Here is a 17885-nt window from a genome sequence, read left to right on the forward strand (position 1 = left end):
CATGAAAGCAGTCACTATACAATTAGAAGCAGAGTCGGAAGGACTTTTGGGAAGTGAGACTCTTGCGTGACCCGTTGGGGTAGGTGACCTTGCCATCCTTTGGGGATTCTCCTGGAACCTATACTGAGACCTTTTCTCCAGGGGGTGTGACTTGGCAGTTAAAAGGAAATCTTTACTCTTAGAAACTCCTGATCTTTGTGTAGGATGGTATTTTGGCATTTGGCCAAGTGCTTGTAAATCAGGATCTCAATAGAGCGTCTGCCTCTAAGCCAGTTCCCCAGGAAGCCTTTCTGAGGGGGAAGCCATAGCTTCCATAGGTAGTTAGAGAACTAATACCTGTCCTAGCCCTGTTAAGTCAGAAAAAATTATGGAAAGTGTTGAAATTTGAATTCAAAGCCTCATTTGCTTCTCTACTGGAACAAACCCATTCTAATAGCAAAATAGTTGTCATTGCTACAAAAACATCCAAGTTTTTAAATGTCTGCTTCCCCCTGAAGTTACTGAGTTTGAAGTGATTTAAATCACCGTGTTGATCCTCTTCTGAACAACTACCAAATCTACATCTTTAGCATTGATGAAAATAATTATTTTATTCTTTACATCCTCCACCCCACACTACAGTCAGGGCATGAAGTGCATCAGCGATCCTTTTCCAGGCTTGGCAGCGTCTGCTCACAGGAGCTGGACTCCCAGGTTGCCTTGTGAGAACAGTGGCAGGAAGGAAGTCTGGTTCTGGCAGCTTCCCCTGTGGAGAAGAATCAGGAGAGCACTAAATGTGGATGGATTTTTTTTTTTTTTTTTTTTCCGTCAGCTCCTATAAAGCGGGTTTTCTCCTAAGGCTTTTTGGGGGGACATTGTCATCCTCTTGGGGTCTGTCAGGAGGTCAGAGTAGCCCAGTGTCCTCACTTCTCTGAGATCATGGCAGGAAAGGAGCTGCCACAAGCCCCTTTTCCTGCTGAATAATGCTTGGGCTGTTCCATGTGTTAGACATTCCAGATCATTAGAGCTGGGTAGCTGCTGCACGAGACTTTCCTTGGCTGTGGACAGTTAGCTCTCAGCTGAGCTTCCTAGAGTTAGTGCAGCAGGGCCAGAGGTTGCTGTAGTATAAATTGAAAAAAAGAATAGGTAATTGCTTTGTACACACACAAAAAATGCAATGATGGTGCTAATTTCCTGGTATAAGTAAGCACTGCCAAGGGTTGAGGGACTGGTGACTTGAGAAACCCAGATTCCTGTTTGGGAAGAAGAGATGTTATGTAGTTTCCTTGAGGCTTTATTAGAGGAGGGGAAGGTAGAGCCTTGGTGAATCTTGCACCTGACCCTGAAATAGTCCAGTGCAGTCCAGAGGTGGAAGAGATGCTGTTTCCAGATGAGGGTGGCCATTGAGTTTCTCAGGGCTGGTGTCACCTTGTCCAGAGCCTCTGTCCACACTGCCTGAACAGGTTGGTAGAGAGCTCCAAGTGTGGGGTCTCCCTCAGCTACCTTCTGCCCCTCTCTACCTCTTCCACTCTCATGGGAGCACCTCTATTGCTTATGAAGATTAAGGGTAATATTTCTTAAGGAAGTGGAAAGAGTTTATTTTAATTAGAAATCCACAGCCTGGGGAGAAATGTTTCCTATCAACATAAGCAAAAATAGCACATGTTAAACTCATATGGTCCCTTTTCTAGAGCTACTTTCCCATGACTCTCAAAACATCAGGCTGTTGAGGGCTTCAGGTGTAACACCCTGGAAATCGAGCAAAGCTTTTTGGACAGGAGGTGAGCCTAGGGAGTTAGGAGCAGAAATGAGTGGTTCTGGTGCTTTGGACTTCCAGGGTAGGGGCAGAGAACAGGTGGTCTCTAGGTCTGAGGTGGGTGCTGCCTGTGTGTGCATGTAGGTGAGAGTGTTGAAGACGGGCGAGTGCAGCACACAGGAGCTCATGGAAGAGCAGCTAAGTCTTGGCAAAAAAACAAGCTGACAATAGAGATCTATCTTTATATTTTTAAGAAAGGGGCAGAGGGGGTGTCAGCTGAGGTCCATCACTTTTTTGCCCCCCTTCACCCCAATAGATTGTCAGTGATAAGTGGAACTCTTTAGTGAAAAAGAGGGGAGCCCTGTGCTAGGAGTCCCCATAAACATGTACTGTAATTCTTTGTATATAGAAAAAAATTACTGTAAAGTAAAGTTTAACTTTACTCTTATGGCCCTTGCCCTGTGTTTTGTTTTGTTGTCCGTGGGGAGATGTAGCCTAACAGGAGGGAGGATGGGTTTGGGGTGAGAGCAGAAGCCAGCCCCTGAGGTAGTTCCCAGGGACACGGAACTGAGCCCTTCCTCCAAGCACCTCATGGGAGTGGTGTGGGTTTCCTCCCAGTAGCCACAGCTGTCGGAATGTCTTTCTGCTGCTTTTGGGAGTGGCTGGCATCAGTTTCAGTCCCTACACAGGAAGCCTCCATCACCCACGAAGGAAGGGTATTTTGAGGTTTTTAAAAAGGAAGTGGAACCAAAGCACTTTCTGAGTGTGAGTCTAGACATCTTGGCCAAGTTTTTAGTTTTTTAGAGCAGCTGCTGGGCACTGCAGAGGACTCGGCCTAGGCCTAAAATGGTAAAGTGAGGCAAAGGGGCTGAGCATCCCATAACAGAAAAGGCTGCCATATGCTTCCTTTTGGTTGAAGGGTTGGTCCTGTCTGCAGTAACATCTGATTCTTCAGAAATATCTGGACGTCCGAGGCCCAAAAATACACTTTCAGGAAACCCTGGGAATCTGCTTCCCTTCTGACTTAGTCCTGAACGTCTGCCCCAGGGAAGAGTGTGGGAAGACAAGCATTTAGTCCTACAGTTACTTTTCACTCATGATCTTCATAGTCCTGAACTGGGTAGTGGTCATTTCATTTTACAGATGAGAAACACAGGCCAAGTTTAAGTCCCTTTTCTGAGTAGCTGAGTTGGATCCCAATCTGGATCCATAAAACCTTTCTAAGTCTTGCAAAACCTATGATTTTTCTACCGTTAAGCCACATTATAGGGTGTTGCTAGGAAGCTTAGGATCTGAGCCACAGGCATGACTCGGACTTAGACATGACAGAGGTGCAGTAGAGCCAGCGAGTCTGAGGTAGAAGTGCTTGACCCTTTGATCTCTGGATACTACTTCAGTGCCTTCCTTGCTCTTCTTAGCACCAAGAAGGAAGTGTGAGCTTTGCACTGCCCCAACCCCAGCTTCTCGCCCTATCTTTGACGCCACTAAAGAATAGGAAAGGGCCCTTCTGCTTCTCCATTATCTCAGCTGCAACCCTGGGGTGAAGTCAGTTGGTTTCCAAAGAGCTAAGAGGAGCCTTGATATAGGAAGCGAGGGCAGCCAGGTGGCCCCAGAAAGTACTAGGTATCTTGACACCCAATCCACACAGCAGGGAAAGGGGTTGAGTGTGATTCACAGTGCATTGATTTTATTTACAAATCAGAAGCCACTTAAATAATCTGTAGACACAAGTGCTGTCCAGGGCAGAAGCCTGGGGTCCAAATCAGCCCTTACCCTCCTTGTGCCCATCAGTCAGCCCAAATGCTGCCTCCGTTCCATGGGCCAGCACAGGCAGGTGCCACCTCTGCTGCCATGGGGACCCGGGGTAGCTCAGACGTGTGATCACCCAAGCCCAGACAAAAGCTAGGTCCAGCCTCTCTGGGGGAATTCCTTTAATTCCCCCAGGCCAGGTGAGTGGTGACTCAGTGATGACAACAGCTGTAGAAGTAGGGGTTTGCCTTCTGGCCCAGGTCCACGCCCTTGTCCTCTGTCAGAGAGAGAGGTGGCAGCTCAGCATCATTCTATTGAGGGATCAGGTAACATGAAGGGGGCCAGATGCTGTGGGCCTAGAGGAAGTCTCCACAGGAGCTAGGGAAGGACACACCTGTCATCACCTGGAAGGCGGCCACACTGATGTAATCCTCTGCTACTTTCTGGAAGAGCTCATCTGGCAGGAAAAAGGGTGATAGGTGAGGATCAAATGCCAGTGGCCCTGGGATCGCCCAGTAACCAGCCCTCTAGGCTTTTCTCTGTCTCCCTTGTTGCCCTTGTGTGTTCTGCCATGAGGCCCAGGACAGCACTCACCCACACTCTGGCCTGTCTTGCTGGAAGTTTCAAAGAGCTGAGCTTTGATATCTGTAAAGAGAAGTGTCTAAAGCCTCATACCTGAGAATTAGGTGGACACAGACAAAAGGGAAGGCTACCAGTACAGGGAATCTTCTGAACCCCACAGATTCAGGGAGGCCAGAGAAAGTCTTCCCATGGGGGATCTTGCCATGGTAGCCAAGGCAGTCCCTATTTTCTGTGACCCACCCAAGTAGCCACTTCCCTCCCCCAGCCCCAGGGAGCTAAGGAGCAGCTACTGTCTGCATAGTCCTGGACGTCGTGGAAGTCCACACGTCGGCGCCGCCTGTCCTCCTCCAGCAGGTCACTCTTGGTGCCACACAAGTAGATCTTACAGCCCTGGAGCAGAAGACAAGGTGAGGGTCACCCCCCTCGGGCCACCAGATCCCCAGCCCGTCTCGTCTTTTGGTGAGGTCAGGCCACCTACCTCCTCTAGGTTGCGCAGTTCCTTCACCCAGAACTTTGCCCGTTCAAAGCTGCTGCTGTCTGTCAGGTCTTGGTGTGGGACACGCAGGAAACACAACCAAGGGTGAGAAGCTGTTCTGTAAGGCCAGCCTGGCACCCTCCCCTTCTTGTTTGAGAAACAGGCCAAAACCATCCTTACCATAGCAGACGATGGCAGCCTTGGCGCCCCGATAGTAGATTCGGCTCATGGCCTCATAGCGCTCAGAGCCTGCTGTGTCCTGAAGGGCAGGGGGAGGCTCAGCCCTGGCCTGAGTTGCTGAGCTACTCCCCAAAACTGCAAACTAATACCACGTTCTCCAGACCCCGTTTTTAAATTGTGGTCTAGAGAATAGAAATGGCCTCTATGAGGCTACAAGTCAGCCAGTAATAGGCAGGACCTACGCCTCCTCAGGAATGGGTTTTCCCAGGACTTGCCCAGAGAACTTACCCAAATACCCAAAGTCACCGTCCGGTCTCCGACGGACATCACCTTGGCCACGAAGGCGGCCCCAATGGTCTGCAACCAAGGGGAAGCAATCAGGGCCTCGGATGCGGGTTAGCCCCCTCCCACCCGTGCTGGGCCGCGCCGGGCGCACTCACGTTCTGATAGGGCCCCACCAGGAAGCGATCGTGCACGTATCGCTCCACCAGGCTCGTTTTGCCCACGTACTCCTTGCCCAGCATCACCACCTTGACGTCCACACGCTGCCCGCTCATGCTCCCGGGGCTGCCTCACCCGCGTCAGGGTCCTGAGCGGGGGCGGGAGGCAAACCGGATCTCCACTCCGGCAGGCAGCGCCCAAGCCTCAGTCCCCGACCCCAGGAGCTAACCTAAGGCTCCAGACGCCGCGACGAGCTTGAGCTACAGCAACGCCTCCGTCCGCCCCCGCTCTTCGGCCCCGGGTGCTGATCCTCTTTCTGAGAGCCCAGGACCCGGGGCGGCCTGGGAGCGTGCGGGGAAGCGCACTCAACGCCGGCGCCCGGCTCGCTCGCTCGTTCCGCTACTCGCTCGCCCGCCCGGCTTAGGGGCCGCTCCGGCGCGGTTTCTCCACAGAGCCTGGGAGGGGTCCCTCCAACCTGGCTCCGGCCCGGAGCACCGCGACTCCCGCGGTGGGGAGGAGGTAGAGGCCGAGGAGGCGGGGCCGCCCGGTCATGTGGGCAGGCGCCGGAAGAGGTGGGCAGTGCGCGGCTGCGCCGGAAGTGGCGCGCGGCCAGGCAAATCCTCATGGCGGCGGTGGCGGCTGTTAGGGTGCGGCGCTGGAGTGACTGAGCTGCTAGCCTGGCGGCCGAGCGTCGAGCTCCAGCCCGGCCTCCGCGTGCCCCCCGGGCTCCGCACCCCTGATGTTGCGCGGGCGCTGAGCCCGCCCGGCCGGGACAATGGTGAAGTATTTCCTGGGCCAGAGCGTGCTCCGGAGTTCCTGGGACCAAGTGTTCGCTGCCTTCTGGCAGCGGTACCCGAATCCCTATAGGTACGTGGCCCTGGAAAGAGCAACCCTCCCACCTCGCTGTTTGGAGATCGGAGTGTGGGGGCCGGGAAAGACTCGACTTCGAGTGGGGGGAATCGCCGGAGCCGTGGCCACGTTTAGGACGAGAGGAACTATCGGGGAAGCGGCCAGGCTAGTACTGGAAGGAGGCTGGGTCTGGGCAATAGTTTACTTGAGGCCCTAGTAAAAGGTTCTCTCATCTCAGGGTGGTGAGACAGGAAGAGGCGGCGGCACAGGAGCTGGGGAGGGATCTTGGGGTTGGAAATCCGGGCGCTTGTCTACTTCTCTGCCGTGACGCTCTCCAGTGGTGCAATAAATCATGAGGTGCAGCCCTGCTGGAAGGCCTAGGAATCCAGGTCAGCGAGGAGGCGGGAGTTGGAATTTGCCCTGGGTTAGGCTCAAGGGACTCTAGTTCAGGTCTGAGCCACAACACAGATCACTCTGCAAGTTTGGGGAAAGGCATGGCCATTCTGGGCCTGGAGGCTCCAGATGGGAACCCCAACAGGCAGTCTCTTAGGGCCCGGCTCCTGAGGGTCACCTTCACCCTGACACCTGCAGCAAACATGTCTTGACGGAAGACATAGTGCACCGGGAGGTGACCCCTGACCAGAAGCTCCTGTCCCGGCGACTCCTGACCAAGACGAACAGGATGCCCCGCTGGGCTGAGCGACTATTTCCTGCCAATGTTGCTCACTCAGTGTACATCCTGGAGGATTCTATTGTGGACCCACAGAACCAGACCATGACCACCTTCACCTGGAACATCAACCATGCCCGGCTGATGGTGAGACCCCTCCCTCTTGGTTCCCCCAAAACTAGAGAGCTCCAGGTACATGTGGCTAGGGAGCCATGAGGGAGCTTCTATGATCCAAGCAGATCTGAGGAGTGTTGGCTCTAGAGTACAAACTCAGATGATCTCTTCAGCTGGTCATCTTCTCTGGACCTGTGTTTTGACTCATTCATACAGCGGTGGAGGGGTTACCTGTTTTACAGAGTCGTTGTAAGTACTAAATGCAGAGCACTCACACTGTGCCTGGCACGTGTGTAGGTTGGGCCACAGACATGATGCTGAGGGACGGAGGGAGGCAGTGGTTTTCAAACAGGAATCTGTCAAGCCATAAAGGGTACCTTGGATGTACCTTAGAGGGGGAGGACCTGGGCCCCTTGCCCCAGTTTGATTAGAGTCTTTTATCTGTCTTATGTAATGGATTTCTGCCTGAGATTTCAGGGGAAAAGGGTTCCACATACCCTTGCTTTAAAAAAAAAAAAAAAAAAAAGGCTTGAAAACCCATGGTTTGGTTTAAGGAACATCCTACAGTATCTTCCCACCTGTGAGTACCCTAAAAGCTTCCAGAGAACTGTTATTTTCTTTCTCAGTTAATCTTCACAATAACACAGGGAGGTGGGTATTACTCTCTATTGTGCAAAGAGGAAAGTGAAGTTCAGAGCGGGGAAGTCACAGAGTGAGTAGGCAGCTTAATGCTCTGTCCCAGAGTTATCAGAGGGCCTCACAGCTGACTGCCCTGAGGGCACTACAGCTGTGTTTTGTAAATTACCAAGAAAAGATCCAGCTCTAAGAAATGTCTTTCAGTCCAGCTGTGACAGGTGTCTTAAGTGTTTCTCTTGGAAGTACAGGTCCACTTTCTCCTCTCTGATAATGAGCTGTGGTGATTGCCGGATTTTTCTTTTTTTTTTTTTTGGATTGCCAGGAGCTCAAGGGCCAAAGTGGGTGGAAGGCAGGTTGAAAACACCACACATGTCTAGATGTAAAGGTGCAAAACATCCAGGATGGAGCTGGAAGGCCCTCTGCTGATCTCAAGAGTCCATGTGCCTTTTAGTTTGAAGGGTCAGAAGAGAGGTTTTTAGAGAGCAACATGACTTTTTTTCATCTTCTTACTCTTCCCAAAGTGCAGCTTGGGAATGCAGTAAGGGAAAGGAATCGGTTTTCATTTTATTGCTTCCCCTCGTGAAAAGAGGCAGGGAATCAAATTTATGTGCAAGCTGGCAAAGTGAAGGACTCCCACACGATTGTGGTTGGCTTGACTGCCTGCACAGGTGGTAGAGGAACGATGTGTTTACCGTGTGAACTCTGATAACAGCGGCTGGACCGAAATCCGCCGGGAAGCCTGGGTCTCCTCTAGCTTGTTCGGCGTCTCCAGAGCTGTCCAGGTGAGCAGCGTTGTTGTGGTGCTGGGGCTCTGGGGCCCAGGGCATGTAACGTAGAGTCCGGGCTGGGGTTCAGTGGGCAGCTCAGAATCCTTCCCGTTCTCATCTTTTGCCAGGAATTTGGTCTCGCCCGGTTCAAAAGCAACGTGACCAAGACTATGAAGGGTTTTGAATACATCTTGGCCAAGCTGCAAGGTGAGGGCTCTGCACACAGGCAGAGGCTGAGTCAAGTCCTAACTGCCCTGCCTGGGCTGGAGCCTGGAGCTGTCACCACCCTACTCTGAGCAACTCATCTGTACCCTGGGTATTTCCTTCAGGGCCTGGCGCACAGGAGATGAATGTCCTGGGAGGTGATTTAGGTGGGTCTTGGCATTCTTTGATACCAGCCCCCACCCTTTGCTCCAGGTGAGGCCCCTCCCAAAACCCTTGTTGAAACAGCCAAGGAAGCCAAGGAGAAGGCCAAGGAAACGGCACTGGCAGCTACAGAGAAGGCCAAGGACCTTGCCAGCAAGGCAGCCACCAAGAAGCAGCAGCAACAGCAGCAGTTTGTGTAGCCAGCCCAGGCCCTGGGGCCGCAGCACAGCAGACCACTTGCTCCAGTCCCTGTGCTCTTTCCTCCTTGTACTTTATTATTAAAAGTCAGCTTCCAGCCCTGTCTACTGTCTGGGTGGTGGGCTGGGGGTGGGTGTGTTGTTTGGCCTCTCCAGCACACCAGGCCGTTACCCATGTCTGAGCTGAGCCTGCTTATTCCTGCATCAGGTGGCTGAGGATAGAGGTACAGTGACTTGCCCAGGGTCACGTCCAGGTGAAGTGGTCATAAACGCTAGACTGTAAGCTCCATGAGGGCAGGGACCTTTGTTTTATTTTCTGATGTGTCCCAAGTACCTGAAACAAAATCTTGCACATAACAGGCACTCAATAAATACTTGTTGAATTCAGTCGGCCCCAGCTCTGGCGTCAGAAAGCTTTGGTTCAAATCTTGACTCACCTGTTTCCTGGCTTTGGACCTCAGGCAGGTCACGTCACTCAGCCTCAGTCCTACTGCGACAGACAGGGACTGAGGCTTCCGAGCTGTGAGGAGTAAAGGGGCACTGCCCGGTGTGGACAGCAGTGTTTGTGGTGGTTACGGATCTCATTTCCTCTTTTCCAGTTTGTCTGTGGCTGGGAGTTCCCCCATTTTCACCAGGCAAGACCATGGACAGGAAGTTAAGAAAGAGGCTTTTAATGAAAATATAGTATGCGGAGGGCAAAGGCCAGGGGCCCTTGTTTAAGAAGGAACATGAGGACCCAAGAGGCTTCCTGCCCCTGTGGACAGCAGAGCCAAGTGCTACAAAAAACGCCCGGAAGGGTGGCCTGGGCCCAAGCTGCCTGCCCTGCAGGGCTCTGGGGGGCTCAGCACCCCATCCTAGGTGGGACTGCCAGCAGCCAGCAGCAAGGTACGGGGAGCACCTGTTCCCACACCGTCCTTTTAGTCCATTACAACAGTACTCTGAGCAGCCCTGGAGGCTTGGTGAGGGCTCCAGCCTGGCAGAGCAGAGGGTGGGCTGAGGGCAGAGGTCGCTCCAGGAGGCGAGGGTCATAGCCAGGTGCTGCAGCTGTGTGAGTAGCTGTGCTCCTGGCCCGCGCTGAAGCCCCGCAGCAGCTCAGCCTCGCCCCCGAACACCAGGCTCTCCACGTCCACCTCCAGCTCCTCTGCACAGGGAGCAGGCCAGTCAGGGGACCTGGGCCACTCAGCCCACTCGATCCCTCCGCTTAAGGGCACTTACCTTGGTCTGAGTCGGAGCGCTCAGAGGAGAGGCCCGAGGAGTCCAGGCTGTCTGCTCGCAGCCGCTCGCGCTCGCCAGCCCCGGCCAGCCCCCGGAGCTGCTCCAGCTGCTGCTGCAGGCTCTGCTGCTTGCTGCGCAGCTTCTCCTTGAGCCGCCGGGCCCGCTGCTCCTGCTCCTCCAGCTTCTGCAGATCCGAGGGAGCGAGGGGCTGGGGTCAGCTACCTGGGGTCTTGGGCCTCACCCCAACACCACTCAACGGCGGACCGTGGCCACGTGGTGACTGCTTGCTCCAGACGGGCTCACTAGATCTGGGCCCCAGAGGGTTGCTCCCACATCCTGCAGGAAGCTAGGCCCTCCTGCCCTTCTGTCCCATGTAAATGGCCCAGGAGTTCTGTCCAGATGGGTGGGGGAGGGAGGGCACCACAATCTCAAAGGCCCTTGGGGCCCAGTCAAGTGATGTGAAGGAGTGGAGTGTCTGGTGTCAGGCAACAGGGACTGCAGGGGACTGGGGCACACCAGTGAGTGCATACTAAGGCTCGAGGCAGTGGCCCAGGCCAATTACTGCCACATGGAAACAGGCCCAATGTTGCCAGATCTCCCAGTTTTTTAAAGAGAAGCAGGGAAATCACATCTTTTCATGTCAAATGTCCTTTTAAGTGCTGCCAACTAATTTAAATTTTTAGAAAACTACAGACCAAACAAAGGCTACCAGTTTGTAACTCCTCAAGACCCTCCCAGGAGTCCTAAGTCTTCAGCATTAGTCCCCTCCTGCTGCCCCCACGCAAGCTCTGCCAGCCCTGAGTTCCAGGGACTGGAGGACCAAGGGTTCTCCCATCAGGGTCCTCAATGGACGGAAGCCTGCATTCAGTCAGCAAGAAGGGGAGAATTGGGTGAGGGGGCATTTGGACTGGGAGTAGATGAATGAATAAGAGCTGCCCAGGCAAAGATAGGGGAGGAAGAAGCATCCAGGCATAGGGAAAATGGGAAAAGCATGGAGAGTTCAGCTTTTTCGGTGAGGAAAGGGGAAAGATGAGACCAGTGGCAAGGCCTGTGTTGTGAAGGGCCTTGAGTTTCACAGGAAGTAAGAAACTGAAACTGTCCTGTCAGGAGCCATGGAAGGTTTTCAGCAGGAGGCAGACCTGGACAGATCTATGTGGTGCAAAGAACATTCTAGGGCAAGGTGGGGAGGACAGCCAGGTGGAGGCAAAACAGGAAGCAGGGAGTCCAGGAGAGGGGTGATGGGGCTTCAAGGAAGGAGCAATCCCTAGGTCCTGCCCACGGGCCAGCCAGCACCCAAGGTCACACATCATCCCTCTGAGAACCAAGTCAGCAACTCCATGTGAGAAACTGGAGCCGGCTATCTGGCCAGGGTGTTATTCAGCCACAGTGAGGAGAACGCAGGCACCTATGGGACAGTGCTGACAGTTTCCACACCACGATTTATTTGCTGCATGGAACCTCCATCTGTCTCTGCCACTGCCCCCTGTGCCCACAACAGGGACTGGCAGAGCAGGTGCTCACTTGTTGAAGAAAAGAATGCAAGTCAGGGGCTTCCCTGGTGGCGCAGCGGTTGGGAGTCTGCCTGCTAGGGCAGGGGACGCGGGTTCGCGCCCTGGTCTGGGAGGATCCCACGTGCCGCGGGGCAGCTGGGCCCGTGGGCCACAGCTGCTGAGCCTGCGCGTCTGGAGCCTGTGCTCCGCAACGGGAGAGGCCGCGGTGGTGAGAGGCCCGCGCACCGCGATGAGGAGTGGCCCCCGCTTGCCGCAACTACAGGAAGCCCTAGCACAGAAACGAAGACCCAACATAGTAATGAATCAATCAATAAATAAATCTTAAAAAAAAAAAAAAAAAAAAAAGAATGCAAGTCAGGAGACCTAGGCTTCGGTTCTGAATCTGCCTCTCATCAGCCGGCTCTGCCTCCATTTCTTCCTCTGTCAAAAGGGCCAGGAGAGCAGGAAGAGGCCTCTATTGTTTCCAAGTCCCTTCTAAACCCCACTCTGTGGAGCTGCCTTGTGCTTGAGTCAGCACACCCCACTCCCATCCACCAGGGGGCGCTGAGCTCAGCCCGGGCATCAGCAAGAGCCCTGGGAGGGTGGCTCACTGGTGTCCTCTTGGTACTTTCCCCCTCCTGGCCTCTGGAGCTGCCTCCCAAAGCAGCGTCAGGACACCCCCTCCCCCGCACCCCCCTCCACCCGCCGAGAACAGGAGGCCTTCAAGGATGGGGGAGAGGAAGAGCAAGAAACAGCGCTCTCCAGTCCAAGGGACCCTTACACATGACCCCTCACAGAATGCCCCCCATACAGAGGAGGAAATGAAGTCCAGAGAGACTACATAACTCGCTCAGGGTCTCACAGTTGGGATCCAAGTAATAATTGCTGTAATAACAAGTGAACTTTTATTGGAAGAACTTGCTTAAAGCCTCAGAACAATCCTGAGTTATTTTCTGCTTTTCTTCCTACTTAACGAATTTGGCAACTAAAAGCACAGAGAACTGTCCAATGTCAGGCAGTTGGGCTATCACTTCAGACCTCTCTCCCCAGTTCCACCCAGCCCCTCCCTACTACCCCTCTCCAAGCATCCTGGCAAGCTGGCCCTGGGGCGCCAGAGTAGCTTCTTACCTGGATGTGCATCCTGGCCCTGCGCAGAAGGCTCAGTGTGGTGTATCGGGCACAGTCAGCCCCCAGGGGCATCTGCTGCTTCAGCTGCTCCAGGCACCGCTTCAGCTGGGCCCTCCTGTCGGGGAAGGGGTCTAGAGGGCAGTGCCAGCCCAGGCTTGCTGGCCAGATGAGGGACGGCAGGGGAGGGAAGGCCAGAGGGAGGCAGTTCCTGGGGCCTGGTGCTATCAGGGCAGGGTTGGGACTCACCTGCGCTTCTCCAGCTCGTTGTGCACAGACCTGCCAATGCCAGGGAGGATTGGGTGAGGGGGGCATCAGCTACTGCCCACACCTTCAGTCCCAGGGCTCCCAGGGCCTCAAAATTCACTACAGATGTGTGTCCCAAACTAGCCCACTGTGGGGACCTTGTGCTGGCCTCAGGCACCTGAGTCCCAGGCAGAGGCAGAGACAGTAAGGAGGCCTGCCCAGGTGACTGTGGGGTCCAAAGGAGGCCCCCTAGCAGCAATCAAGAAGAGCTTCCTGAACAGGTGACATTTGAGCTGAGCCCAGCAACACAAGTTACCCAAAATGGGTAGTGGGGGGAGAGGCATTCAAACTGGGGGGAACAGTGTGCAAAGCGTTGAGAGGAGGAGAGAAAAGGAGAAAGCCTGTGGGGGAAAGCGAGTGGTTTGATATGTGCAGTATTAGGAGTGAGTGGAAGCAGGACCCAGAACTATTCACCGTTCCAAACACATCAGGAGTGCTCGAGAAATAGTCCTTGAACGAAGAGTGTGTGTTTGGGGGATGGGGAGACGGCAGGACATGTCTGAATGCCTTCAGAGCAGGGTACCTGGCCCAGAAGATGCGAGCAATAAGGAGGAAGTTGGCAGTGGAGGGGCCCGATGAAGGACGGCGCCCATCCCCCCCATTCCCCGCTGCCCCAGGCCCTCCTCACCGCCCACTGTCCAGCGCGCCAGGAGCTTGGGGAGACCGCTTCCTCCTCCTGTGGACTGGGCCCGGACTTCGGTGTGGGCACAGGGACGCATAGCCATGCTCTGCCTCTGCGAGAGACAGCCCCCGCTTGCGTCAGGCTGGGGCTAGTTCCAGCTGGGGCCCCTGGCACGGCACGGTCAGGGAGGGGCTTTTGGCTACAGGGCCATTTCCCCAACCCCTCCAGCCCCACTGCCCGCGGACCCCTAAATTGAGGGCGGGGGTGCCCCAGGACTACTGTCCTAAGGCCATGCATCTTTCAAGTTGGGAGCCAAGTCCAGCCCAGGCCAGTGTCAGCGAGGTCGCCGCCTGGAGTCCGACCAAGGGTTCTTCCTCACCTCTCTCGCGGCGCTCCAGGAACTCCGCCGCCTGCAGCAAGACCTGGATGTTGCTGGCCACGGGTTCCATGTCGGCGACAGCTGGCTGCGGGCGGGCCTAGGGTGCTGGCCGGAGCAGCGGCTGCACCACTTTTGTTACAGTGTAACTGACACGGTGCAACAAACACAGACGCCCGGCCCGCCCCCGGAACGCCCCGCCCCGGGACAGCCCAGCTCTTGGCCCCGCCCCTGGAACGCGCCTGGGAACCGCAGCCCACCCTCCGCGAGCCAGCCCGCCCGCCCTCTAGGACTCCCGTAGTGCTTCTACGGGCGCCGGCTCCAGGACCGGCCCTTGGGCGAACTCCCGGGCTGGGTGTGGGGGTGGGGGCGGGGCTGTGCTGCGTCTTGCCGCTTCGCTCAGCGACCCAGCGCCCGTTACTTGGCTTTTCTGGGCCTCAGTCTCCAGCCCCGTACTGGTGGCGAGAGGCCCGCACACTGAGTGGTGCTCTGGGGGCCGGTGGTCCCGGGGAGGCCCCTGGCTCCGCCGCTGCACGTGGGCGCCACGGAGGCGGGGCCGGCGGGCACCCTAGCCCATTTGCTCTTTGCCTCTTGAGGCTCGCGGACGTCACCTTGGGGGGCGGGGCAGGAGGGCCTCTCAGGCACTATTGGCTGCGTGCGGCTCCGCCCTCTCCCGCTGCTGGTCAACACGTTCGGGCGGGAAAAGGAGCAGGTTTCAAATTTGAAAACCCTGGCGATGGGGGCGGGGTTGAGCGGGGAACGGGGCCCAGTGCGCAAGCGCCGGGGGAGGGGGCGCGGACCTGACTCCTGCGCTCCAGGGTCTGTGCCCTTGCCTGCTTGCCATCTGCCCCCGTAGCCCCCGCTGGGCTCCTCCTCCTCATCTGCAGGGAAGCTATTGTTGCTACGAAAACGTCAGAAGGGTAGCAACTTGAGAACTGGCTTGCTTCAGAGTCCTGGGTTCTGGAGCCAACAGAGTTGAGTTCCTCTCCTGTCACCGCTACTTCTCAGCTGTGTGACTCGGGAAGTGCCCTCCCTCCTGTAAGCTCGGGAAGCCCTGAGACAGCGTCGTTGAAAGATCAGAGCCCACGCCTATGCCGTGCATTTCCAAGGCCTGTTGGAACCTCACGCAGGCTTCTTGCTCCCACAGAGCCCCTGGTTGCCTTACTCAGAGTCCATGAGCCCTTCTTTTTTTTTTTCAATATTTATTTGTTTATTTAGCTGCGCCGGGTCTTAGTTGCAGCGTGCGGGATCTCGCTCCCTGACCGGGGATGGAACCCGGGCCCCTTGCACTGGGAGCGTGGAGTCTTAACCAATGGACCACCAGGGAAGTCCCCATGAACCCTTCTTTAACGTGACTTTCTAGCCTCCCGAAGAAGATGATGCGGTGATTTCTAGGGGCAGCACCAGTAGGTGTAGCCACACCTTTGGGGACAGTGACAGTCTAAGGGTGGAGACCGGAAGATGAAAGCAGCTGTTACAGGGTGGAGCATTACTGCCAGGCTGGGGCTGAATCTGTGACCTGGAAAAGGAGAGGAGGGAGAAGGAGGAACTAGATTCTCTATAAAGAGACAGTCCTGGGTAAACACATGGCACATGGCAGTCAGTCCTCAGTTCCTTGGAAAAAAACCTTTGAGTTTCTCTAAGAGTCAGTTCCAGAGGAATCACTGACATGCTCAGCCAGAACTGCTGCCTGGGACTATCCACCCCTTCACCCACCCATTCACTCATGAAATATTTGCTGAGCACTTGCTGGACCTTAGGCACTGTGCTGGGAGCTGGAGAATACAAGCATGGGCAAAACCAGACAGGGTTCTTGCCTCTGCAGAGCTCTCAGGTGAGGGGCAGAGAGACCGACATAGTAATCACACAGTAGAGATACACTCTGACACGTCCTCACAGGAAAAGACACAATGTAAGGGCACGTCCTAAGGAGCATTTGACCTAATCAGGGAGGTCAAAGAAGGTTTTTCTGGGGAAGTGGATGAGTAGGTTTTATCTATGTATAGGAGGAATGTAGAATTCCAGACACACTAACAGCAGGTGCAAAGTCCCTGAGGCTGAAAGGAATGTATGCAGATGGAAAGAAAGCCAATGTGGCCAGCATAGAGAGATCAAAGAGCATGGAGCAGGCTGACACTGGAGAGGCTGGCAGGGCCCAGAACAGGCTGAAGTGTTCCCCAAACCCCCACCTGCAATTAGTTATGTCTGAAGAAAGGAGTCACAAGACTTGTGAATGAATTTCCAATTTTATTTCACTAAAGTCAGCACCCACACAGTGTAGGCACAAACCCACTAGTCAGATATCTGGGACCCAGGTGGCCCAGCCTTGGAGCAGGGGTAGGATTGGGGCAGGGTTGCGGGGGAGTGTCTGAAGGAGGAGAGTTCCCAGCAGAGGGAGGGAGCTCTTAAAGAGTTAGGGCTGTTCCAGCTGGAGGCTGTGGAAGTGAGGCAGGGGCTGCAAGGGGGGCTGGAGTAACCACATTGAGTTTGGACTTCATGCTAGGAGGGTAGGATTCGAGCTAGGGAACAACATGGCCTCAGGCCTCCCATGAATTGGGCCAGGGCCACTGACCAGAGGAGCATGAAGCAATCCTTCCCAGGGAGCAGGCAGGTGGGGAGGATGGGGCTCCTGCCCCAAGCCCTTGGATGCCCTTCTGGGCCCCTCTGAGAAAATGCTAGTGCTAGTGCCATCTGCACAGGGCTGGGCAGAGGCCTCCAGGGCTCTTGCCCCCTCAGCAGTGACTGGTCTTAGAACCTCTTCCCCAGACCCCCAGGTCCTGCATGGTCCAGCCTGCACACTGCAGCCTGTAGCCTCCCTGCTGGCTCCCCACCCCTTGGCCCTGCCTGCCTACAGTCATTGTGGCTATGCTGCCTGCACTTCTGTGCAGGTGTTGTCAGAAACCAGTATCCTCTGGGCTCCAAGGGACAGTGCCTGCCTCTGTGCCCTGAGTGGGAGAGGAGAAAGAGACCCCTACCCTGCTGCCTTGCCCCAGGAGGACTCCTTGAAGAGGGCAGGTTGCAGGGCCTTGGCGCCAGGCTCACCATCCTCTCCCACCCTAAGGACAGGATGCCTGAGGAGATGGCTCCTGCTGTTCCCCTAGAACCCTTTCACTTCGTTCTCCGAAGCTGAGAGTAACAGCAGGAGGGGAGGTGGGGGTTGGGGCAGTATTGGAGCTAGGGCCTGGCTCAGACCCCGGACCATGCCCAGCCCCCTCCCTATGCTCCCTGCCCCAGCCTCTCCCACTTCACTCATCCTCCCCTTTTCCCAGAGAGTAGCATTGTACTCCTGCTGAAAGGCCCACCAGGAATCCCTCGGCCCTCAGGACAAAGTTCAAGCTGGGCTGTGCCCCTCCTCCTGCCATGTCAGGCCACACACCCTGCCCTTGCCCATTTCCCTGCCTCCGCCAGCTTGGCTTAAATGTCACTTCCTCCAGGAAGTTTTCAGGCCTCCAGTTTTCAGAGCACCCGTCTGAAAGCAGCAGTGGCCCTGTGTCCCTCAGGGTCAGCCTCCTCTGTCTGACTATAACCACGGTGATAGAGGAAGCCAGTGTTAAGAAAGGGGCTTGGCCAAGCTATAGTGGGGGAGCAGGGGGCGGTGGGCCTTGGTGGGCCTGGGTCTCTATGTGCACAAGAGGCTGGTGGTGTAGCAGTCAACAGGCCCCCAACTTGGAGGCCACAGTTGGAATGCCACCCTCCCAGGCATGTTGTCAGGGGCTGCACAACACAATGATTGACAGAGTCAGGGAGGCTAGCTGCTCCCTCTTTAAGTGCAGCGGAATAGGCCATGAGGCCAGGCCTGGCTAGACTACAGTCCCAGCTACCCTGGATGGGGTCACCGGGAAAAGGTCTCTGTAGGACCTGTAGTATGTCCACTACTTTATTCCTGATATAGGTAGCTTCTCTCTCTCCCCGCGGCCCGTCTTTCTGAGAGTCTGTCAATTTTGTTAATTTGTTTAAAGAATCAACTTTGGATTTCTTTTGCTCCTTTGT

At 55.3% G+C, this 17885-nt stretch overlaps 3 protein-coding genes across 3 annotated transcripts; 1 reads left to right on the forward strand and 2 right to left on the reverse strand.

The window, feature by feature from the left end:
- Positions 1 to 3400: 3400 nt before the first annotated feature.
- RAB24 (RAB24, member RAS oncogene family) lies at positions 3401 to 5668 on the reverse strand. The gene is made up of 8 exons (XM_068536436.1): positions 5162 to 5668; positions 5010 to 5078; positions 4722 to 4800; positions 4545 to 4612; positions 4357 to 4456; positions 4079 to 4129; positions 3879 to 3941; positions 3401 to 3761 (listed from the first exon to the last, which is right to left on the reverse strand). The coding sequence occupies exons 1-8, from the start codon at positions 5276 to 5278 to the stop codon at positions 3697 to 3699; spliced, it is 612 nt and encodes a 203-aa protein (XP_068392537.1). The 5' UTR covers positions 5279 to 5668; the 3' UTR covers positions 3401 to 3696.
- Positions 5669 to 5883: 215 nt separating this feature from the next.
- On the forward strand, positions 5884 to 9148 carry PRELID1 (PRELI domain containing 1). The gene is made up of 5 exons (XM_068536434.1): positions 5884 to 6029; positions 6603 to 6828; positions 8100 to 8213; positions 8327 to 8405; positions 8616 to 9148. Exons 1-5 carry the CDS (start codon positions 5938 to 5940, stop codon positions 8762 to 8764), a joined length of 660 nt encoding a protein of 219 aa, XP_068392535.1. The 5' UTR covers positions 5884 to 5937; the 3' UTR covers positions 8765 to 9148.
- Positions 9149 to 9694: 546 nt separating this feature from the next.
- On the reverse strand, positions 9695 to 14051 carry MXD3 (MAX dimerization protein 3). Its single transcript, XM_068536435.1, has 6 exons — positions 13899 to 14051; positions 13526 to 13631; positions 12841 to 12870; positions 12595 to 12709; positions 9977 to 10160; positions 9695 to 9902 (listed from the first exon to the last, which is right to left on the reverse strand). The coding sequence occupies exons 1-6, from the start codon at positions 13966 to 13968 to the stop codon at positions 9787 to 9789; spliced, it is 621 nt and encodes a 206-aa protein (XP_068392536.1). The 5' UTR covers positions 13969 to 14051; the 3' UTR covers positions 9695 to 9786.
- Positions 14052 to 17885: the final 3834 nt, after the last annotated feature.

The sequence above is a fragment of the Eschrichtius robustus genome, chromosome 2 (genome assembly GCF_028021215.1).
Source record: "Eschrichtius robustus isolate mEscRob2 chromosome 2, mEscRob2.pri, whole genome shotgun sequence".
NCBI lineage: Eukaryota > Metazoa > Chordata > Mammalia > Artiodactyla > Eschrichtiidae > Eschrichtius > Eschrichtius robustus.

Bases quoted from the DNA above. Each gene is read 5' to 3' on its own strand.
- RAB24 (XM_068536436.1), bottom strand. From the start codon at position 5,278: ATGAGCGGGCAGCGTGTGGACGTCAAGGTGGTGATGCTGGGCAAGGAG. The intron at 5,079-5,161 runs GTGAGTGCGCCC...CCTTGGTTGCAG, and splicing joins TGGTGGGGCCCTATCAGAAC to ACCATTGGGGCCGCCTTCGT. The intron at 4,457-4,544 runs GTAGGTGGCCTG...CTTCTGCTCCAG, and splicing joins AACTGCGCAACCTAGAGGAG to GGCTGTAAGATCTACTTGTG.
- PRELID1 (XM_068536434.1), top strand. From the start codon at position 5,938: ATGGTGAAGTATTTCCTGGGCCAGAGCGTGCTCCGGAGTTCCTGGGAC. The intron at 6,030-6,602 runs GTACGTGGCCCT...TGACACCTGCAG, and splicing joins CGGTACCCGAATCCCTATAG to CAAACATGTCTTGACGGAAG. The intron at 8,214-8,326 runs GTGAGCAGCGTT...ATCTTTTGCCAG, and splicing joins GCGTCTCCAGAGCTGTCCAG to GAATTTGGTCTCGCCCGGTT.
- MXD3 (XM_068536435.1), bottom strand. From the start codon at position 13,968: ATGGAACCCGTGGCCAGCAACATCCAGGTCTTGCTGCAGGCGGCGGAG. The intron at 13,632-13,898 runs GTGAGGAAGAAC...TGTCTCTCGCAG, and splicing joins CCTGGAGCGCCGCGAGAGAG to AGGCAGAGCATGGCTATGCG. The intron at 12,710-12,840 runs GTGAGTCCCAAC...CTTCCCCGACAG, and splicing joins AACGAGCTGGAGAAGCGCAG to GAGGGCCCAGCTGAAGCGGT.